The sequence below is a fragment of the Triticum urartu genome, chromosome 1, assembly GCF_003073215.2.
Source record: "Triticum urartu cultivar G1812 chromosome 1, Tu2.1, whole genome shotgun sequence".
Lineage (NCBI taxonomy): Eukaryota > Viridiplantae > Streptophyta > Magnoliopsida > Poales > Poaceae > Triticum > Triticum urartu.
This window is the reverse complement of record NC_053022.1, coordinates 5266679-5291311: the sequence shown is the minus strand read 5'-3', so window position 1 is coordinate 5291311 and position 24633 is coordinate 5266679. Positions and strand designations below refer to the sequence as shown.

At 44.1% G+C, this 24633-nt stretch overlaps 1 protein-coding gene and 1 long non-coding RNA gene across 2 annotated transcripts; one reads left to right on the top strand and one right to left on the bottom strand.

The window, feature by feature from the left end:
• Positions 1-12662: 12662 nt before the first annotated feature.
• On the bottom strand, positions 12663-15795 carry LOC125541550 (receptor-like protein EIX2). Its single transcript, XM_048704931.1, has one exon. It carries the CDS (start codon positions 15786-15788, stop codon positions 12816-12818), a length of 2973 nt encoding a protein of 990 aa, XP_048560888.1. The 5' UTR covers positions 15789-15795; the 3' UTR covers positions 12663-12815.
• A 7613-nt stretch (positions 15796-23408) lies between these two features.
• On the top strand, positions 23409-24350 carry LOC125553814. Its single transcript, XR_007304334.1, has 3 exons — positions 23409-23528; positions 23607-23702; positions 24207-24350. It is a non-coding gene; the product is annotated as an uncharacterized LOC125553814 (long non-coding RNA).
• Positions 24351-24633: the final 283 nt, after the last annotated feature.

Here is a 24633-nt window from a genome sequence, read left to right as displayed (position 1 = left end):
ATGTCTCCACCTGGACTAGATCCCTATGGAATTGAAGCGTCCTCTTGATGTGCTTGGTTCTCTTGGTGAAATCTGGATTCCTTTGCCAAGGCAATTGCACCAGTATTGTCAGAAAAGATTTTCATTGGACTCGATGCACTAGGTATGACACCTAGATCGGATATGAACTCCTTCATCCAGACTCAAAGCAACTATGTACCCCGCTTTGTTTAGAACTGCACCAACTGACAGCTCCACCGTTTAATGTAAACACGTATCCGGTTTTCGATTTAGAATCGTCCGGATCAGTGTCAAAGCTTGCATCAATGTAACCATTTACGACGAGCTCTTTGTCACCTCATATACGAGAAACATATCCTTAGTCCTTTTCAGGTATTTAGGATGTTCTTGACCGCTGTCCAGTGATCCACTCCTGGATTACTTTGGTACCTCCCTGCTAGACTTATAGCAAGGCACACATCAGGTCTATTACACAGCATTGCATACATGATAGAGCCTATGGCTGAAGCATAGGGAACATCTTTCATTTTCTCTCTATCTTCTGCAGTGGTCGGGCATTGAGTCTTACTCAACTTCACACCTTGTAACACAGGCAAGAACCCTTTCTTTGCTTGATCCATTTTGAACTTCTTCAAAACTTTGTCAAGGTATGTGCTTTGTGAAAGTCCAATTAAGCGTCTTGATCTATCTCTATAGATCTTAATGCCTAATATGTAAGCAGCTTCACCGAGGTCTTTCATTGAAAAACTCTTATTCAAGTATCCCTTTATGCTATCCAGAAATTCTATATCATTTCCAATCAGTAATATGTCATCCACATATAATATCAGAAATGCTACAGAGCTCCCACTCACTTTCTTGTAAATACAGGCTTCTCCAAAAGTCTGTATAAAACCAAATGCTTTGATCACACTATCAAAGCGTTTATTCCAACTCCGAGAGGCTTGCACCAGTCCATAAATGGATCGCTGGAGCTTGCACACTTTGTTAGCTCCCTTTGGATCGACAAAACCTTCTGGTTGCATCATATACAACTCTTCTTCCAGAAATCCATTCAGGAATGCAGTTTTGACATCCATTTGCCAAATTTCATAATCATAAAATGCGGCAATTGCTAACATGATTCGGACAGACTTAAGCATCGCTACGGGTGAGAAGGTCTCATCGTAGTCAATCCCTTGAACTTGCCGAAAACCTTTTGCGACAAGTCGAGCTTTGTAGACAGTAATATTACCGTCAGCGTCAGTCTTCTTCTTGAAGATCCATTTATTCTCAATTGCTTGCCGATCATCGGGCAAGTCAACCAAAGTCCATACTTTGTTCTCATACATGGATCCCATCTCAGATTTCATGGCTTCAAGCCACTTTGCGGAATCTGGGCTCACCATTGCTTCTTCATAGTTCGTAGGTTCATCATGATCTAGTAGCATGACTTCCAGAACGGATTACCGTACCACTCTGGCGCGGATCTTACTCTGGTTGATCTACGAGGTTCAGTAGTATCTTGTTCTGAAGTTTCATGATCATTATCATTGCTTCCTCACTAATCTTGGTGTAGGTGTCACAGAAACAGTTTTCTGTGATGCACTACTTTCCAATAAGGGAGCAGGTACAGTTACCTCGTCAAGTTCTACTTTCCTCCCACTCACTTCTTTCGAGAGAAACTCCTTCTCTAGAAAGTTTCCGAATTTAGCAACAAAAGTCTTGCCTTCGGATCTGTGATAGAAGGTGTATCCAATAGTTTCCTTTGGATATCCTATGAAGACACATTTCTCCGATTTGGGTTCGAGCTTATCAGGTTGAAGCTTTTTCACATAAGCATCGCAGCCCCAAACTTTCAGAAACGACAACTTTGGTTTCTTGCCAAACCACAGTTCATAAGGCGTCGTCTCAACGGATTTTGATGGTGCCCTATTTAACGTGAATGCGGCCGTCTCTAGAGCGTATCCCCAAAACGATAGCGGTAAATCAGTAAGAGACATCATAGATCGCACCATATCTAGTAAAGTACGATTACGACGTTCGGACACACCATTACGCTGTGGTGTTCCGGGTGGCGTGAGTTGCGAAACTATTCCACAATTTTTCAAATGTACACCAAACTCGTAACTCAAATATTCTCCTCCACGATCAGATCGTAGAAACTTTATTTTCTTGTTACGATGATTTTCAACTTCACTCTGAAATTCCTTGAACTTTTCAAATGTTTCAGACTTATGTTTCATTAAGTAGATATACCCATATCTGCTTAAATCATCTGTGAAGGTGAGAAAATAACGATATCCGCCACGAGCCTCAATATTCATCGGACCACATACATCTGTATGTATGATTTCCAACAAATCTGTTGCTCTCTCCATAGTACCGGAGAACGGTGTTTTTGTCATCTTGCCCATGAGGCACGGTTCGCAAGTACCAAGTGATTCATAATCAAGTGGTTCCAAAAGTCCATCAGAATGGAGTTTCTTCATGCGCTTTACACCGATATGACCTAAACGGCAGTGCCACAAATAAGTTGCACTCTCATTATCAACTCTGCATCTTTTGGCTTCAACATTATGAATATGTGTGTTACTACTATCGAGATTCAACAAGAATAGACCACTCTTCAAGGGTGCATGACCATAAAAGATATTACTCATATAAATAGAACAACCATTATTCTCTGATTTAAATGAATAACCGTCTCGCATCAAACAAGATCCAGATATAATGTTCATGCTTAACGCTGGCACCAAATAACAATTATTTAGGTCTAATACTAATCCGAAGGTAGATGTAGAGGTAGCGTGCCGACTGCGATCACATCGACTTTGGAACCTTTCCCACGCGCATCGTCACCTCGTCCTTAACCAATCTTCGCTTAATCCGTAGTCCCTGTTTCGAGTTGCAAATATTAGCAACAGAACCAGTATCAAATACCCAGGTGCTACTGCGAGCATTAGTAAGGTACACATCAATAACATGTATATCACATATACCTTTGTTCACCTTGCCATCCTTCTTATCCGCCAAATACTTGGGGCAGTTCCGCTTCCAGTGACCAGTCTGCTTGCAATAGAAGCACTCAGTTTCAGGCTTAGGTCCAGGTTTGGGTTTCTTCTCTTGAGTAGCAACTTGCTTGCTGTTCTTTTTGAAGTTCCCCTTCTTCTTCCCTTTGCCCTTTTTCTTGAAACTAGTGGTCTTGTTGACCATCAACACTTGATGCTCCTTCTTGATTTCTACCTCCGCAGCTTTTAGCATCGCGAAGAGCTCGGGAATAGTCTTGTTCATCCCTTGCATATTATAGTTCATCACGAAGCTCTTGTAGCTTGGTGGCAGTGATTGGAGAATTCTGTCAATGACGCAATCATCTGGAAGATTAACTCCCAATTGAATCAAGTGATTATTATACCCAGACATTTTGAGTATATGCTCACTGACAGAACTGTTCTCCTCCATCTTGCAGCTATAGAACTTATTGGAGACTTCATATCTCTCAATCCGGGCATTTGCTTGAAATATTAACTTCAACTCCTGGAACATCTCATATGCTCCATGACGTTCAAAACGTCGTTGAAGTCCCGATTCTAAGCCGTAAAGCATGGCACACTGAACTATCGAGTAGTCATCAGCTTTGCTCTGCCAGACGTTCATAACATCCGGCGTTGCTCCTGCAGTAGGCCTGGCACCCAGCGGTGCTTCCAGGACGTAATTCTTCTGTGCAGCAATGAGGATAATCCTCAAGTTACGGACCCAGTCCGTGTAATTGCTACCATCATCTTTCAACTTTGCTTTCTCAAGGAACGCATTAAAATTCAACGGAACAACAGCACGAGCCATCTATCTACAATCAAACATAAACAAGCAAGATACTAATCAGGTACTAAGTTCATGATAAATTTAAGTTCAGTTAATCATATTACTTAAGAACTCCCACTTAGATAGACATCCCTCTAATCTCTAAGTGATTACGTGATCCAATCAACTAACCATAACCGATCATTCACGTTGAGATGGAGTAGTTTTCAATGGTGACATCGTTATGTTGATCATATCTACTATATGATTCACTGCTCGACCTTTCGGTCTCCGTGTTTCGAGGCCATATCTGTATATGCTTGGCTCGTCAAGTTATAACCTGAGTATTCCGCGTGCGCAACTGTTTTGCCCATTGTATTTTTGAACGTAGAAGCTATCACACCACGATCATCACAGTGGTGTCTCAGCACTGAAGAAAATTCGCAACGGTGCATTACTCAGGGAGAAACACTTCTTGAATATTTAGTGAGAGATCATCTTATATGCTACGTCAATCAAAGCAAGATAAGGATGCATAAAAAGGATTAAACATCACATGCAATCAATATAAGTGATATGATATGGCCATCATTCATCTTGCGCTTGTGATCTCCATCTTCGAAGCACCATCATGATCACCATCGTCACCGACGCGACACCTTGATCTCCATCGTAGCATCGTTGTCGTCTCGCCAATCTTATGCTTCTACGACTATCGCTACCGCTTAGTGATAAATTAAAGCATTACAGGGCGATTGCATTGCATACAATAAAGCGACAACCATATGGCTCCTGCCAGTTGTCGATAACTCGGTTACAAAACATGATCATCTCATACAATAAAATTTAGCATCATGTCTTGACCATATCACATCACAACATGCCCTGCAAAAACAAGTTAGACGTCCTCTACTTTGTTGTTGCAAATTTTACGTGGCTGCTATGGGCTTAGCAAGAACCAATCTTACCTACGCATAAAAACCACAACGATAGTTTGTCAAGTTGATGCCGTTTTATCCTTCGCAAGGACCGGGCATAGCCACACTCGGTTCAACTAAAGTTGGAGAAACTGATCACCCACAAGCCACCTTTGTGCAAAGCACGTCGAGAGAACCGGTCTCGTGTAAGCGTGCGCGTAATGTCGGTCTGGGCCGCTTCATCCAACAATACCGCCGAACCAAAGTATGACATGCTGGTAGGCAGTATGACTTATATCGCCCACAACTCACTTGTGTTCTACTCGTGCATATAACATCAACATTAAATAACCTAGGCTCGGATGCCACTGTTGGGTTTCGTAGTAATTTCAAAAAAATTTCCTACGCACACGCAAGATCATGTGATGCATAGCAACGAGAGGGGAGAGTGTTGTCTACGTACCCACGCAGACCGACTGCGGAAGCGTTGACGCAATGTAGGAAGTAGTCGTACGTCTTCACGATCCAACCGATCAAGCACCGAAACTACGGCACCTCCGAGTTCGAGCACACGTTCAGCTCGATGACGATCCCCGGACTCCGATCCAGCAAAGTGTCGGGGAAGAGTTCCGTCAGCACGACGGCGTGGTGACGATCTTGATGCACTACAGCAGCAGGGCTTCGCCTAAACTCCGCTACAGTATTATCGAGGAATATGGTGGCTGGGGGCACCGCACACGGCTAAGGAATAGATCACGTGGATCAACTTGTGTGTTTCTGGGGTGCCTCTGCCTCAGTATATAAAGGAGCCAAGGGGGAGGGGGGCGCCGGCCAGGAGGAGGGCGCAGGAGGAGTCCTACTCCTTCCGGGAGTAGGACTCCCCCCCCCAATCCTAGTTGGACTAGGATTCCCCGAGGGGGAAAGAGGGAGAGGGGGGCCGGCCACCTCTCCTAGTCCTAATAGGACTAGGGGAGGGGGGAGGCGCGCGGCCACCTTGGGCTGCCCCTTTCTCCTTTCCACTAAAGCCCATTAAGGCCCATATGGCTCCCGGGGGGTTCCGGTAACCTCCCGGTACTCCGGTAAAATCCCGATTTCACCCGGAACACTTCCGATATCCAAACATAGGCTTCCAATATATCAATCTTTATGTCTCGACCATTTCGAGACTCCTCGTCATGTCCGTGATCACATCCGGGACTCTGAACAACCTTCGGTACATCAAAATGCATAAACTCATAATATAACTGTCATCGTAACCTTAAGCGTGCGGACCCTACGGGTTCAAGAACAATGTAGACATGACCGAGACACGTCTCCGGTCAATAACCAATAGCGGGACCTGGATGCCCATATTGGCTCCTACATATTCTACGAAGATCTTTATCGGTCAGACCGCATAACAACATACGTTGTTCCCTTTGTCATCGGTATGTTACTTGCCCGAGATTCGATCGTCGGTATCCAATACCTAGTTCAATCTCGTTACCGGCAAGTCTCTTTACTAGTTCCATAATACATCATCTCGACAACTAACATTATAGTTGCAAATGCTTGCAAGGCTTATGTGATGTGCATACCGGAGGAGCCCAGAGATACCTCTCCTCTGACAATCGGAGTGAACAAATCCTAATCTCGAAATACGCCAACCCAACATCATACCTTGGAGACCACCTGTAATGCTCCTTTATAATCACCCAGTTTACGTTGTGACGTTTTGGTTAGCACCCAAAGTGTTCCTCGGCAAACGGGAGTTGCATAATCTCATAGTTATAGGAACATGTATAAGGTCATGAGAAAGCAATAGCAACATACTAAACTGATCGGGTGCTAAGCTAATGGAATGGTCATGTCATCAGATCATTCAACTAATTGATGTGACCTCGTTAATCAAATAACAACACTTTGTTCATGGTTAGGAAACATAACCATCTTTGATTAACGAGCTAGTCAAGTAGAGGCATACTAGTGACACTAAGTTTGTCTATGTATTCACACATGTATTATGTTTCCGGTTAATACAATTCTAGCATGAATAATAAACATTTATCATGATATAAGGAAATAAATAATAACTTTATTATTGCCTCTAGGGCATATTTCCTTCAGAATTCATTGTGGAGTAGTAATTAGATAATGGTTTGCTAGAGTGACAGAAGCTTAAACCCAGTTTATGCGCTATTTCGTAAGGGGCTGATTTGGATCCAAACGTTTATTGCTATGGTTAGACTTTGTCTTAATTCTCTTTTCGTAGTGGTGGATGCTTGCGAGGGTGTAATCATAAGTGGCAGGCTTGTTCAAGTAAGAATAGCACCCAAGCATCGGTCCACCCACATATCAAATCATCAAAGTTGCGAACGCGAATCGAATGAACATGGTGAAAGTGACTAGATGAAATTCCCGTGTGTCCTCAAGAACATTTGCACCATTATAAGTACTTGTGTCGGCCTGTCCTTTGCACTCAAAAGGATTGGGCTATCTTGCTGCACCTTATTTACAAATTACCTTGCTATCAAACTATCTGTTACCGCTTATTTCAGTGCTTGCAGAAGCTACCTTACTGAAAACCGCTTGTCATTTCCTTCTGCTCCTCGTTGGGTTCGACACTCTTATCGGAAGGACTACGATTGACCCCCTGCATTTGTGGTTCATCAAGACTCTTTTCTGGCGCCGTTGCCGAGGAGTGAAGTGCCTTTGGTAAGGAAACATTTTGTTACGTGCTGAAATTTATTGCTACTTGTCACTAAGGAAAGTAATCTTTTGATAGGCTTGTTCGGGGTATCTTCACCTTGACCGGAAACCACTAGAGTTGCCTCCCCACCACCTATTGAAGTTACTAAAGATATTTCTTATGAATTCCCTGTTGGTCTTATTGAGAGACTGTTAGCTAATCCTTATGCAGGCGATGGAACTAAAACATCCTGATATGCACTTGGTCTATGTGGATGAAATTTGTAGGTTGTTTAAACTTGCAGGTTTATCTGGAGACAGAGCTAAGAAGAAAGTATTCCTTTTATCTTTGGAGGGAAAGGCATTGACATGGTATAGGTTATGCGATGATACTAACACATGGGATTGGAATCGGTTAAAACTGGAGTTCCACCAGAAATTTTATCCTATGCATTTGGTTCATCGTGATCGGAATTATATCTATAAGTTTTGGCCTCGTGAAGGAGAAAGTATCGCTCAAGCTTGGGGGAGGCTCAAGTATATGCTTCACACATGCCCCAATCATGAGCTCCCAAGAGAAATAATTCTTCCAAACTTTTATGCTGCTTATATATGGGCATCAAGATCCATAGGGATAGATCAAGATGCTTAATAGGACTTTCACAAAACACATACCTTGACAGAGTTTTGAAGAAGTTCAAAATGGATCAGTCAAAAAAGGGTTCTTGCCTGTGTCACAAGGTGTGAAATTGAGTAAGAATCAAAGCCCGACCACTGCAAAAGATAAAGAGAGAATGAAAGTCATCCCCTATGCCTCAGCCATAGGTTCTATCATGTATGCTATGCTGTGTACCAGACCTGATGTGTGCCTTACTATAAGTTTGGCAGGGAGGTACCAAAGTAATCCAGGAGTGGATCACTAGATAGCGGTCAAGAACATCCTGAAGTACTTGAAAAGAACAAAGGATATGTTTCTCGTTTATGGATGTGACGAACAGCTCGTTGTAAAGGGTTACATCGATGCTAGCTTCGACACTGATCCGGATGACTCTAACCCACAAACCGGATATGTATTTGTATTGAATGGTGGAGCTGTCAGTTAGTGTAGTTCCAAGCAAAGCGTCGTGGCAGGATCTACGTGTGAAGCGGAATACATAACTGCTTCAGAAGCAGCACATGAAGGAGTCTGGATGAAGGAGTTCATATCCAATCTGGGTGTAATACCTAGTGCATCGGGTCCAATGAAAATCTTTTCTGACAACACTAGAGCTACTGCCTTGGCGAAGGAATCTAGGTTTCACAAGAGAACCAAACACATCAAGAGACGCTTCAAAGTTTCATTGGATGATACATATGGATCTGAATGTAGCAGACCCGTTGACTAAACCTCTTCCACGAGCAAAACAAGATCATCACCAAGACTCCATGAGTGTTAGATTCATTACAATGTAATCTAGATTATTGCCTCTAGTGCAAGTGGGAGACTGAAGGAAATATGCCCTAGAGGCAATAATAAAGTTGTTATTTTATATTTCCTTATTCATGATAAAGGTTTATTATTCATGCTATAATTGTATTGATCGGAAACTTAAATACATGTGTGAATACAGAAACAAACAACGTGTCCCTAGTCAGCCTCTACTTAACTAGCTCGTTGATAAAAGATGGTTAAGGTTTCCTAACCATTTACATGAGTTGTCATTTGATAACCGGATCACATCATTAGGAGAATGATGTGATGGACAAGACCCATCCGTTAGCTTAGCATAATGATCGTTCAGTTTTATTGCTATTGTTTTCTTCATGTCAAAAACATATTCCTTTAACTATGAGATTATGCAACTCCCGGATACCGGAGGAATGCCTTATGTGTTATCAAACGTCACAAGGTAATTGGGTGATTATAAAGATTCTCTACAGGTATCTCCGAAGGTGTTTGTTGAGTTGGCAGAGATCGAGATCAGGATTTGTCACTCCGAATATCGGAGAGGTATCTCTAGGCCACCTCGGTAATACACATCATAAGGTTGCAAGCAAACAGCTGAGGAGTTAGTCACGAGGAGATGTATTATGGGATGAGTAAAGAGACTTGCCCGTAACGAGATTGAACTAGGTATGAAGATACTGAGGATCGAATCTCGCGCAAGTAACATACCGATAGACAAATGGAATTACGTATATTGTCATAACGGTTCTACCGATAAAGATCTTCATAGAATATGTAGGAACCAATATGGGCATCCAGGTTCCGCTATTGGTTATTGATGGAAGAGGTGTCTTGTTCATGTCTACATAGTTCCCGAACCCGTAGGGTCCGCACGCTTAACGTTCGATGGCGATATAGTATTATATGAGTTACGTGATTTGGTGACCGGATGTTGTTTGGAGTCCCGGATCAGACCACAGACATGACGAGGAGTTTTCAAATGGTCGAGAGGCAAAGATTCATATACATGACAATAATATTCGGACACCGGAAGTGTTTCGGGGGTACTAGGTACTTATCGGGTCACCGAAGGGGTTCCGGGCACCCCCGGCAAAAGATATGAGCCTTATGGGCCAAGAGGGGAAGCGCACCAGCCACAAGGAGCTGGTGCGCCCGCATATGGGCCGGCCTAAGGAGGAGAAGGAAAGGGGAGAAGGGAAAGGAAAGCGTAGCACCCCGGTCGGTCCGGTTTGAGGCAAAAAACGGAAAAGCAATATTTTTTTCTTTTGTGCAGAAACCAAGTAAAACCGGCTGGTTTCACGCCAAACCGGCTAGAAAACCAGGTCAAACCGGCCCTGCACTTCAAAAATTAATGTGCATGGCCTGGGATTTGATCCGAAGACCTCAAGCGAGCCTCCCACCACAAGCCGGGTGCATCTAACCACTAGAGCAAACATGGATTTTCATCCAATTTCAAAGTTTGACATTTCAGGCCCATTTCATGCTGGGTATAGCCCCACAAATTTCTGTGTTCCAGAGCATTTTTTTGTCCGGCGAGGATTTTCATTTCGTTTCGAAATATCACGTTTTGTGGCCGTTTTCAAAGGGTATAGCCTATGGATTTCAGTGTTTTGGGGTATTTTTTGGACCAGCAAGTTTTGATGTTTTCGGGCTGTTTCCAAAGGGTACATCCCATGGATTTCGGTGTTTCGGGGCATTATTTTGGATCCGTGAAGATTTTCGCCCCGTTTCGAAGTTTCACCTTTTGGGGCCATTTCGAAAGGGTACTGCCCATGGATTTCGGTGTTTTGGGGCATTTTCTGGACCTCTTAGGATTTTGATCCCGTTTCAAAGTTTTACGTTTTTGAGCCATTTCAAAGGATATATGGCCCACAGATTTCGGTGTTTTGGGGCATTTTTTGACCGGTGAGCTATTTCGTTTCATTTCAAAGTTTCAAGTTTTTGGGCCGTTTCCAAAAGGTATAGCCCATGGATTTCATACCGTTTCAAAGTTTTACATTTTTGGGCCATTTCCAAAGGATAGCCCACGAATTTAGGTGCTCCGGATCATGTTTTGGACTGACGAGGTTTTTCGTCATCTTTCAAAGCTTCACGTTTTTGGCCCATTTCTAAAGGGTATAAACCACAAATATCAGTTCTCCGGATCATTTTTTGGACCGGCAAAGATTTTTGTCCCATCTCAAAAAAAAAATCGTTTTTGAACCCATGCGAATTTTCATTCACTTTCGAATATACATTTCTGGGTCATTTCCAAAGGCTCTAGCCTTCGGATTTTGGTGTTTTAGGGCATTTTTCGGACCCGTGAGGATTTTTTTGGTCGTTTCCAAATGGTATAGCCCACGTATTTTGAAGCATTTTTTGGACTGTTCTCAAAAGATATAGGCCACGGATTTCGGTGATTTGGACTGGCGAGGAGTTTTTTCCAATTTCAAAGTTCCGTGTTTTTGGGCTATATTTTCAAAGGGCATAGCCCAGGGATTTCAGTGTTTCAGGTATTTTTTAGGACAATGAAAATTTTCATCCCGTTTTCAAGTTTCAATTTTTTTCCCCATTTTCAAATGGTATAGTAGAAGGAATTCGATGTTTCGGGCATTTTTTGAACAAGTAATGATTTTCGTCGCGTTTCGAAGTATCAGGATTTTGGAGGGACTGGAAATAAGAAGCCCACTATAGTGGAAAGTATTCAGTGTCCCCTTTTGGAGTGATTGGAAATAGAGGAATTTGACACTAGCAAATGTGATCATATTCCTCTAAAGTAATGTATCTGCAGTTGCAGCGGCAACCTATGTTGGGTACGGAAGTTATCGGTGGCTCTGGCAACCTTAGTGTCTGACTAACTTTTAAGCACATCGTTTATAAATGCTTGGGCTTCTGAAAACGCCTCCCATCTGAGCTATGCCACATGATCGCTGAACAGAGCGCATCACCCACTGAGGAGTAGCGGCGGTGAGAACGAGGCGGCGGATGATCGGAGTGATGCTTGACTGATGCATCGCTTCGTCTCAATTTCCATGGTGATATTTTGGTGCTTTTGCAAGATGTGTTGTGATAATTCATAGCTAGCATGTTGGCTGTTTGAGTCAAGTTCTGCTTGTACTATCGTATTCTGAAGTATTGTGTGCCACTACTAAACTTTTTGATCATTGTCGAACTTTAATTAATGTTCCATCTTTGAATTACTCCTAGTCAGTATTTATTTTGAGTTGTTCCAACTAGTCAATCAGTACTCGGAAATTTTCGCAAGTTGTTATTTTGAGCTTCTCCGGTAACGGGTCCCGTGTGGCATACTTGTTTCCTAATGAGTTTGGATCTCCGAGGTCGCGATGAATGTCTTAGAATTTTCTCAAGTTGTCTTTTATGCAAAGGACGGACTGAACTGCTGAGCTTGTTTGTTGCCTCTCCACCAATTGGTCACGATTACACGGATTTGCAAGACAGAAAAAGAGCAATCTAAATATAACCATCCGCCAGTACCTCGACGTTGCACAGATTCCGCAAGGCTTGGTCGCTATCGTCCTCGACCAGCCTGCCTTTGCACGACACGCGAGCCTGTACCCCTGCGGCATTGTGAGCGTGACGTCGAACACCGTGAGGGCATCGAGCGTGGCGCCCGAAACCATTGGTGCATTCAACTCCTGATAGTTTTGGTAAAGCGTTGTAACCTCTCGAGAGAGGCCGCGTGAAATTTATTGAAGGGGACCGATAACTCTGGTCAAGAGATTTACATTGTTACAACCGACTCATATCTGTAGATTAAGTTGGTTAAACTTAATAAACACCTAATCTAGATACGTGTAGGTTTATAAGACACCGTACACAAGTTACATGACTCTGGTTGGCACCATAACATCTAACAAGCACAACAAGCAAACTTTAATATTCAACCAGTAACGAGATACATTGACTTCACCTTATAGTGATGATATTCTTAATGGGAAAGCATGACACAGAAAATTAATATAATATTAAGTTCTGCATCCTCCTTATTTGTGTAGCTAAGTAGCTTAATTTTCGCCAATGTTTCTGGACCATTTGTGCCAAGTAACAACAGAGATGACATAGACCTTGTCAGATAACTTATCAAGTAACCTGAAATAAGTGTACCTCCATTTCTTCATGAACACAAGGCCACAAAATACCATCCAGAGGCCTACCACAAACCCCACAATCAGGCTAAACAAAATATCCATTTGAGATTGACCATATGTATCCCATCTTACTGAATCTCCTTGAGTTGGTTGATCTCCAAGACATTGCTTTGGAAGGGGACGTCCACAAAGACCAGGGTTGCCAATGTACATAGAAGCTGGATCATCTGTTTTAAGCGTATCTAGTTGACGCCCCAATGGTATTCTACCTGATAGACCATTATATGACAAGTTCATATAGCTCAATGATGTCAAATTTGATAAGCCCAAAGGAATTTCACCAGAAAGCTGGTTCTTTGAGAGATCAAGAGACTCGAGTGCTTGCAGATTTCCAATCTTGTATGGGATATTTCCGCTCAAGAAGTTTGATGACAAATTCAAGTTTATGAGTCCAACAAGAGAGCTAATATCTTCTGGGATTTGTCCAGTTAAACTGTTGCAGGATAAATCAATACTCATCAAATATACACTATTCTCCCTGTAGGCAAGCACTTGGCCTTTTATGACGACTGATAAACTATCACCAGTCAGCCCCATATTGTCGTACGACATCGCTCCAATATATTCTTCTGTGAAAGGATTGTTTTCTCGATCTACAGCTTCATTAATGGCAGTCAAAGCTTTGAAGTTCACTAAACTTTGTGGAATATCCCCATGAAAGGTGTTATTAGCTAGGTCAAGGATGCGAAGAGCAAGAAGTCCAGTTATTTCAATTGGAACGTGACCTGAGAAGTTGTTCGATCTTAAGCGTAGCATGATCAAAGCTGCCATTCGATCACTAATCCATGCAGGTAGGTCTCCACTCAATTTATTTTGAGATAGGTCGAGGAAAAGAAGATTTCGGCACCGTCGCAGGAGTGAAGGGAATCCACCTGAAAGACTATTGTTGCTTAGAAGGAGAGTACGGACTTCCAAACCGAAATGGTTTGTGATTCTGACCCTTGAAGTGTTGTTGCTTGTGTTATGCCATCGTCTCGGTTCTTTTCTGCCACAGTCAGGAAGCTGCCCTACAAGCAGATTGTTTGAAAGATCTAAGAGCCGCAGATTTGACCACTGACAAAATGACCTTGGAATAGCCCCAATTATACAGTTGGAAAAGAGAACGACAGCCTCTAAAGATGGAGCTTGTGAATTTGATGGCACAAACCCACTTAAACAATTTCTGGAGATGTCCAAGAATACAATTGTTCTTGGCAATTGTGGTACCAAACCAGTTAGATGATTTGACTGGAGAAAAAGTATTTCCAGTGACATGAAGTCCAAATTAGGAGGCAGCTCACCACTAATTTGGTTAAATGAGACATTTAAAAACTGCGCATCCGAAAAGGTAGTCCAGAACCAATATGGGATCCTATCTATGATACCTGCGTTTGAAATATCAAGAAGTACAATGCCCTTTTGTGATCGCAGCCATTTAGGGAACTGGGGGCCCAAATGACAAGATGCAAGCCTTGCCAATTGCAAGTTGAAGGGAGGTTCCCAATCCGAATCCACGATGACTGCCAAACCATTATTGTAAGACAAGTCAATTTCTTTTAAATTCGTCAGACCAGCAAAATGATCCTCGGATATCACACCAGTAAGTTTGTTAAACTTAAGGGACAAGTTGGTCAAATTTGTAAGTGTCCCAATCTCCACGGGAACGGAACCTCTCAAGTGGTTGAAACTAAGTTCAAGCGTGTTTAAGCTGGATAGGTTTACAAGTGATTGTAATGTTGTCCCTGTGATGTTGGTCTCTCCCAAAGTCTGGACTTGCAGATTCCTCGAAGAACAATTCGGTAGCCTTTGAATTAGTTCTGATATGTCCCCATCGATCTTGTTCACTTGGAGGTTTAGATATCTCAAATTACACACTTTTTTCAGAGTCGCCGGTATCATCCCTTTGATGTCGTTGAATGACAGGTCAAGGGTCTGTAATAAGGTCAAGTTTCCCAACTCGAGAGGAAAAGTTCCCCCTAATTGAGCACCGTATATGATTAGGCTTTTGAGGCTTGTTAAACCCCAAAGCCAATTCTTTACAGCTGGACTGTTTAAATGGTTGTTTGAGAGATCAAGTTCCTCAAGAAGCGTGAGGTTGTGGAGTAGGAGAGACGTACTCCTACTATAATAATCATTAAGGCCACAATGATTGAGTTCCAACACAACCAGGTTTGGAAGCTTGTTTAGTGTCTGAACCCAGTCTACCGCTGCGCTAAGGTTCACACCGCCCATGTCGAGATGCTTGAGTGAGGGGAGACGGGCTAACCAAGAAATATCCATTGAGTATGTCATCATATCAGAGTTTATGTCAAGATATACGAGTTTGGATAGGTTGCCTAGCTGAGGAGGCACTCTACCACTAAAATTCAAGGAAGATAGGTCAAGGTGTGTCAATCTCCGGAGGGAACCCATGAACTCTGGTATAGGCCTTCCCTCTCCGAGAACCATATTCCCGCTAAGGTTCAGATGCTTGAGGTGGGGCAGAGCGAGCAGCGAAGAACTTATCTGGCCATGCAGCGAATGGTTACCAGGGAACCAAAAAGAAGCGTAATCTTCTTGGACGAATTCGTTGTGGAGGTCGAGCTTGACGACGTGGCCTGTCCGGCTGTGGCACCTCACGCCGCCCCATTGGCAGCAGTCGTGGCCATGCCATGAGCCGAGGAGGTTCGCCGGGTCGCTTGTGATGGCGGCCTTGAAGGCGAGCAGCGCCGCCCTCTCTGCCGGGATGCAGCTCCCGTTTCCACTTCCAGCAGAGGCTGCTAGTGCTAGGGCTAGGATGATGAGCAGGTAGCTCGTGGAAGATGGTGGAGTTGCTGTGGCCATTGCGATGTATGTTTTCGCCTTGAGCATCACCAGCACGCATGATTTTAAGAAGGCGTTGTCGCCAGGTCGGACAAGAAATTAAAGGGATGTCAGCGTCAACCCCTCGGTCAGTCGTCGCATGCTCAGCATCTGCCGTGTTAACAGTCAAGGAGACTAAATTTAATCAACGAGACCACGACTTGTGGGTCGTCCCTAGTAGTCGTTAGGAAATAGAGTATGAATATGGACGGCAAAAGGAGAGCCTCTGTTGTCTCTTCTTGGCGTTTTTTCTGGTTATACTATTTTACTAGTTTCTGCTGTTTGATCTGTGCGTTTTTCTTTTGAATGAACCCAACAGTTGTGATAAAACTCATTCGGGTAGTTTTGCCTCCTCGCCTGGCTCGAAGGCGCCGCACCGTTGAACGATGGACATGCTCATCCTAAAACCTCGATGAATGGCATCGAAGGAAACCACACAGGGGCGGAACCAGGCGTTCCCAGCCTGCCGACGACGACACACCAAGAGCAGAGCAACGCCGAATGCCAAAGTTCAAGCTTGAAAGGGGGTGAGCAGTTGGAATGCACAAAAGGGCAGCAGCAAGGGCCAAGACCAAATCGGGAGCTTCGGCTCGCTCGACGAGCTGAAGAGCAGCCACCGGAGGAGGGGATCCTCCCGTCCTGGAAAATCCACGGGCACCGGAGGAACACATTGCAGCCCGACGAAGAGCACCAAAACAGCTTGACCACACACCCAGGGAGACACCGCCACCGCTGGAGACACGCTGCCTCCGCCGACACACGCCACCTACATCACAGCAAAGCCCACAACCCATTTTTGTTCCCAAAACAACGCCTTCAAGAAGGTTATGGCGCCAAGGGCGTCGCCGCTGCCCAACAATGTTGAGGATTTCACCCGGGGGACAAAGGGGGAGGGGGTAGGGGGTAGGGGGCAAGACCTGACCGGCGCCTCTAGGAAGGTGAGCGGTGCCCGCAGGCGTCATCGTCGTCGCAGCCGGCACGGCTGGCTAGGGGTTTTCCCTAGTCCTGCGTCCCCGTCACCCACTCCCACCCGAAGAAGACCGGAGCCCCATGACGAAGCAGGCCAGATCTGAGGGGGTGAGGAGCTCGCTGGAGAAGAGGGGCAGTGGAGGCGGCCAGATCTGACGTAGCAGGAGCCGAAACCGCCGTCGCACACAGGCCCGCATCCGCCGGGGATCTCGCCACCCGCACGGTCGAGAAACGCCGACCCGTGCCCACGTCACCAAGAGCCGATGAGCTGGCGACGCCACACCTGCCGTGGCTGCCGCCCTGGAACTAAAGGCCCCCCGCGGGTGAGGCGAGGCGGCGAGGGCCCCGCCGCCACCTTCATCAGCAGTGCGCCGAGCTTGCCCGGCAGCAGCTGCCTCAGGCGGCGGCGAGGGGAGATCGAGGAGGGGAGGGAGACGGCGAGGCTAGGGATTTCGCCCCTCGGGTCGCCCAAGCGGGGCAACACGAGGGAGGGGAAAGTCTGTTAGTGAGCATCCTATACTTAGATATCTAGCGAGGACAGATACCATACGACACCCAACTTAATTTATCTTACACGGTTTAAATACAGTAATATTCACGTCAGGCCGGTGGCAGATTACTGTTCTTGATTTGATCGATCATACTTATCGCTTAGTCTGCAATTGGCTGCACTTTATAGAGTGGTACCAACTAAGCGGAGACTTTGGACTATCTAGCGACCAACGGATGAAAAAGCAGGTCGTACTCTCTCCGTAAACAAAAAGTAATAGTATTTGTTTATAGAGGGAGTACTTTTTAAGATGCAATTCGTCAGAAGAGCACTTGAGTTGTTCCAAATAGATTGTCTAGTTAGGCCTAGTTTGCAATTAGCTATACTTTTAAAAGGGTAGGAGTAACAGCTAAGCAAAGACTTTGCACTATCTCTCAACCAATGGATGAAAGAGCAAGACCTCATCACAACCAAGACGAGGTGTAGTTTTTAAAGTGCAATTTCTTGGTAGAGGCCTAGAGTTGTCCAAAATTACATTTTCTAGTTAGTCTGACTTGGCCGCACTACTACCAATTACCCAATACCCCCAGCCTGTTCAAAGTTTTCATCAGCTAGGGACGATAGTACACATTTCACATCCTTATGGTGTTCTGTTAGAAATATCCTATGGTTGTGTTAGGTTAGATTTTGCAATAATAGTTACTTTCGTTATGTCAAATCACTGTTCTATTATTGGTTATCTATGGCAGAATCTTATTCATTATGCTTACACATCAGAATGTTAGATTACTTAGCTATTGTCATATTCTGGGTCTTCTTGAAATTATCCCAACATGCATATGTTTAAAAAACTCATTTATACAGATAAACAAATGTTAGAGCGGCCTTCTCCCATCCAATATGCAATGATCATGAGATCGTGTTTTTTTTTGCGAGGTATGATCATGAGATCGTTGTGCCTTGTAAAATGTTAGATCGCGAGATACCAGCCACACCCTAGCATATGTCCCATGATAGATAAGTTACGAAATCATAAGTGTGTGTCATGTGCTGGAATTCTGTCTACTTTGGGCCTAACCCAATAACAGTTTCAGAAATTCCTAATAAATCCTAGAGGCCCACGCAGCCCATTTGTGCAAGGCAAGAGGTGGAACTAAAATTTAGTCCCACATTGCTAGTTTAGAGGGAGTTGGACCTCTTTATAAGGGAGGTTCTTTCCCTGCTTGTATGAGCATGAGCACAAGAGGGACATCCACGCGTGCTCCTCCTCCACCGCGCGCCGGGCCGCGGGTTGCGGGATTGAGCCGAGCCGATGTCTAAATTTTTGCCACGCACTACGGGTATACGAAAGGTCACACTGAAGCTGAAAAGATTTTTGCGAAAGTGGAGTTCGAATGCGAACGGTGCAGCCCTTCGGCTGCTGGTTGTTCGCTTCATTTCCGTCTCTTCGTTTCACCTCCCGTCGCAGCCCTCTCGCCTCCTTCTCTTGCGCCTATAAAAGGGAGGTCGCTCCTCACAGAGAGACGCACCAGAACTTCTTCTTCCTCTCGCCACCGGTTCCAATCTCTGAGCTGCTGTTGTCTTCCTCATCCCGGCTTGCGGCGTGCACCGCGAGTCGGGACAGTAGGCCTCCGAAACTGCACCTTTTGAGTCCTGTACGGGAGAAGGGTGATAAGGTTTTTGGGGAGCGCTCAGCGCGACTACTGGCTGCTTCATCACGGACGATCCGGTCGCCGACAACTACTTCCCCGACGACGACTTCTTCCCCGACGTCCACGACCTCCTCGACGACATGGCAGGCGAGAAAACCGACCCCAAGTCCAGCGCTTCTGCTGCTGTTGTCCCGTACGTGTTCTTGTTTTTCCTGTTAAAGGTTCTGCCGCAGTTCCTTGTTCCAGTCCTTGTCCTACACATGATAGGTTCTACTTCATATATGCTACTTGCTATACTGTCTGCTCTAGATATGTTTAGTTACAGCTCATATATGAAGATGTTGTTTACCTTCTATTTGTCAAATTGCATGACTTGCTTTATCTCTGCTATATTAGTCATGCTTTATCTAGTATTTCTGTCAGCAAAGTTATTTGGTAAATTGCTCATATTTCCAACAATCCAAAAACCTTATTATAGGCAATTTACCCCAAGTGGTTTTGCTGCTTCCATGAGACCTCCTATGTTTGAGGGTATCCACTATAAGAGGTGGCGCGTGATAGCAGTCTTGTGGTTTCAAACCATGAGTTGCTATGACGCCACGCTTGGCAAGCCTGAAGGGGAGCTTGATGCCCAACAGGAACAAGCGTTTCGGAAAATGGATACTCTGTTTAAGGCTGCTCTCTTGAGTGTTCTTGGTGAGAACATAGTTGATACTTATGCGTCAATTGATAATGGAAAAGATATGTGGGACGCACTCGAGGCCAAGCTTGGGGTCTCGGATGCTGGCACTGAGCTGTATATCATAGAGCAATTCTATGATTACAGGATGACTGGAGAGCGCTCCGTGGTTGAGCAAGCTCATGAGATACAGTCAATTGCTAGAGAACTTGAGCACTTCAATTGTATGCTACCGGACAAGTTTGTTGCCGGAGGTATCATCACTAAGCTTCCTCCTTCATGGAGGAACTTTGCTACCTTACTGAAGCATAAGAGGCAGGAGTCACTACACCACAACACTTGATTGGGGGCAATTAATTGCCAGGAGAAATGCTCGATCAAGGGCAAAACAACTGGCGGGACATTTGTTTCTGCCGTTACAAACATCTTGGGGCAGAGAAACTGCCGGGAGAACTTGAACAATGATGACACATGCACTGCCGGTACACTTCAGGCCCATCTGCTGCCGAGACAACTACACCAAGGCCCATAATCTGTCGGGAATCGACTTTGACGCCAGACCGAAATATCGGGCCTACTAAGCGCGTGCGATGAGGGGAAAGCGCGCGAGTGGCCAAAACTTTGGCCCAAAAAAGACACCGACGCACGGGCCCGCCATCAGATAGCGTCGCCGCCCCCAAATCCTTCGTGCCATCCACCAGACACAGCTGCCGCCGCCCCCAACCAGACCACCGCCGCCGTCGCCCCCCACCGTGCCACCCGCCCTAACCATCCCGCCGCCGCCGAACGCCCTCCACCCGGAGCACTATTGCCGTCGCCCCCAACCACTCCAGAGCGGCGGCTCCAAGCACCGAATTGACCGCAGCCGCCAACCACTCCAGATCCAAGCCGGTGGCTGCCCTCCACCCAGACCGCTGCCGTTGTCCCCCCTCCCCAACCACTCCAGAGCGGCGCCACCGAGCCGCCACTCCAGACCGCAAGCGGTGACCACCCTCCTCCGCCGAATGTCTTCCCTCACCACCACCCATCTCGCGAGCTTCCTCCCCGACCAGGCCTCCTCCCCACAAGCTTCATCGAAGAACCAAGCGGGGACCCCTCCTCTACGTCCTCTACCCCAGGCAGGGGAGCGTCAACCCTCCTCGCGAGCAGCTCTGCCTTTCCCTGGATAGCGCTGACTCCTCTACTTCTTGCTCCAACCGCGAGAATTTGACAGGTGATATTTCCTAGATCACTGCAGAAATTGGTGTGTATCTCTAAAATCTATGTATATAGTCTATTAGTTAATCTGGGAAGGGTTCCTCAAAACAACGCTGGTCATCAAGGATCATGCAAGCCTGAAATTGGTAAAACTTGAAGGTTAGCAAAAGTGGCGGGGCTTCAACGAAAATATTGGGTGGGCCAGGCAAACGGTGCACAGGTTTTTTTTTTGAGATTTTGAGTCATAGGCATTAGTATATAATACAGGATTACAAGATGGAGTGAGCATATATGTATATATCAATTCATAAATTGTGAGTGAGCTTGCTTATAAATGCTTATGGCTGCAAAATATATGTTCTGATATTTAAAATGTTCATAACAATTGGGTGAACACTCAGGCTATCTATCTAATGAAGCGATTACAGGAAAATTAGATGTACAGTGTGCAGTACTATTTGCATCTAATTCATGTCCTCAATTGAGTGGAACAACCAGGCTATCTATCCAGGACAGTATGATGGACAGAATAAGCATATGGATAATCTGTATCTAACTCCTTCGTTGAACTCAGAATTTGGGAAAAGAAATTAGATTACCTGTGATCTCTTGCTGAATCATAGTTGCAGGGAAATTAGATGGAGTGGTTTCCCTTATGGTGAGTCGGAGGTGACAGGGGAGTGGAGTTTGTGGGGCGTGCGTTCCGGACGGCCCCTGGTTGTTTGATGCCAGATCTGCGTGGGATGCCGGTGAGCGGCTGGTGCTAGGCCTAGTGTGCCGCTGCCTGCTGCGGCCATGAGAAATAGCGTGCTGCTACATGCTCGTGCCAGCTACATGGATCGATCGTATTCTTAGTGGGTTGTGCTTTGGTGCATATAGGTAAAATTAAAAGTGCCAAGAACCTGGGTGCACATGGCCCTGTTTGGCCCCAACAAAGCTCCGCCCCTGGTTAGCAAACAATAAATAGGTTTGTTTTGATGGTGTACTGAAGATTACAAGTATTGTAGATAATACACTTCATTCATTTCAAGTATTAGTTAATTGATAGTTTCTGCTTCACATTGCTCTAAGACTGGCGAAGCAGTTTTATGTGTTCTGTAGGGGTGGTATGCATCTCTTATTTTATTTCTCAGAAATAAAGGCTAAGACTATGAGTATCTGCATGTCATATCAAATCATTATGCCTTCCAACATTAAGCAAAGTGTATGAGGCCTAGACTTTGAATATTTCCTATATATTTGATGCTAGAGTTGTAGCAACGTCCCAGATTTCTCAATATCATGTCCAATAGTGTTTATAGTCCTTCTTTCATAGATTTTTACTCACACATTAAAAGTGTTGTTAACCAAATCTATGCAAGCTTAATGGAGCATTTGAGTTACACCAAAATGTCCAATAGCAATGGATTCTGTACATTGATAAAAGTCAACATATTGCCGGTTAAATCTGTTTTCACCAAAATGGTAGAATTATGTGTTCCACTGTGCACATCATAATATTTAGATTTCTATATGCCTTTAACTACATGGACTTTGTCAAAACAATATTCTGCACTAGTAACAGTACAAGATATCTCTAAGTCAACTTATGTAATAAAGTAATCTCATGCAGATTGTTAATATGAGTGAGAAACTTTATCTCAAGTTATTATATGATCTTAGTTACTGCAGTTTTCAGTATGTTGCTCTTGCCGGTCGACTTTAGCTTAGCCTCTATTTCTGAATGTTTTGAATTGATTTCTCTTCCTGTGTTTGTCGCTCTTCCTATTTCCATTCCCGATGCCATAGTAATACATAATTGTTTCTGATGAATATAAGACATTCAGTGTGCTTAAGGACATGGGCGAAATCAAGTATAATTTTAAGAGGAGCATTTGAGATCGAGCAGCTACATGATTTCTCAATGCAAAGCTCCTAGCTGTGTTTGTGCACTTATTCTTCCAATATATTCTTAGGATATGCCTAACTACAGTTTTGTCACATGGATTCCTCCTTATTTTATTATCAACTCACTTGAACTCAAAGTGGTCGGACCCTGCGCAAGTGGGAGCTACATGCACCGGGCTGCCCTTTTTTTATTAATGTTACTACCTTGAATTGTTTCTGAATGTATTAGGTATCAATTTGTCCATCTTTTACTAAATACAAATAAAATACAAAAATGTCACAACAAAATGGGTCTGATTCCACAACTAAACATATTTTTTATACCTCATTCGCAACTATATGCTCTAGATTATTATGTTATAGTTTAAAATTCAAATATAAAGATAATTACAATTGTGATCTGATTCACAACCTATATACAGGAACCTGCACCATTTTAGTCCATTTTAATCTGCATTTTAGTAAACAACAAAGTTATGCGAAATGGGAATACAGAGGAAAAATGAAATAGCCCACCTAATGATTTCCCTGTAACCATTTTTTTGACCTGATCCCCATAACCATTTTGATTTGTACAAGTGGTAATTTAACCTTCCAGTATCCAGATATTGTGACTTCACTTAGGATAGCAGATCTCAGGCTCCTTAAGCAAGCCCTTGATAGACATGAAGACAACTAAGTTCACATATTTGTGTGCTGAAAAAGATTCGGCCCTCTGCTGTCACTGATTGCGTCCTACATTTCTGTACAGGGACACTGATTGTTTTGCATGGACACTGATTTCTTATTTCTCTTGCAGGGTTACTAAAATGCGGTCTCTACCTTGTGTTGGACAAACTTGAACTCCAGTTCTACCGGAGATTAGTGAAGAAAATGTGAGTGTAAACTTGAAGGTGTCCTTGTCACAATTTTACAGAATGAACCAATCCTTTTCACGTTGCTTTCTTCTGCAGCCATATCATCCAGAGGGAGAAGGAACCATCTAAGGCGCATCAAATCAAGCTAGAGGTCTCTGCAACCATTTTAGTCGAGTAGCAGTTTTGCGAAAGGTGACCGTGGCAAACATTTTATCCTGTTGCAAGCACATTATTTGAATGAAATGGCATTTATTGTTGGTGGCTTATTTGTATGCCTAACAAGTTGGGTGCTTGTATTCAGGGTATGTCATAACCTCAACCTTTAGGTCACTATAAACAAGTTTGGAACGACAAGAATATCAAATTATAACTTTTTACTGTTTTGTTACTATAACTGGAATGGAATGAGTTGTGTATGTTAGCCTGATTCAAATGCTTTTCATCTCCAATGAACGATCTGTGTACAACATCATCCTTCATTCAAACTACATATACTGAATAATTTCACAGCGTGTGCTGCTACAGCCAACGCCCAATAGCAAGGCATACAAAGAAGGCATTAGAACACTTGTCCTTATGTGATGTAAAAATTGCATTTTTATTGTCCAGTACTAGTTGCACGTTCATGTATGTTACAACTTACAACAGGTTTATTGTGCTATGAGAGCTCCATTTTGAGTTTCCAGTCTGTTGCAGGTTTCCCAAAGATGCACTACTTGATGGAGATTTGGATGATCTACAAGCTACTGAAGGTTTGCAAGATCTACTGTTAAGTTGGTGGAGTGATAATGTAATGCGCCTTGTTTGTTGAACCTGGAGACATTGGGAAGTTCAGCTCATTTTGGTGGTCGTTTTGGCACATAGGCCACTATATGGCCATTTTGGTTGCGTGACACATTTAGAAACACATACACGTCTCCCTTTGTGTAACTACTTCATTTTCGTTGTGTGGCACATCTATCTAGAAACATTTATGTACTCCTTTTGTGGCACAATCTGCTTATATATGTTCTTATATTTATGGAATGAAGTTTAAGGTTTCCGATGAGGCCTATATGTTACTTTGAAGTGTATGTATAAATTGTGTGAGCTGTCCTGATTACTTAACATAATGAATGGATAT

Bases quoted from the DNA above. Each gene is read 5' to 3' on its own strand.
- LOC125541550 (XM_048704931.1), bottom strand. From the start codon at position 15,788: ATGCTCAAGGCGAAAACATACATCGCAATGGCCACAGCAACTCCACCA.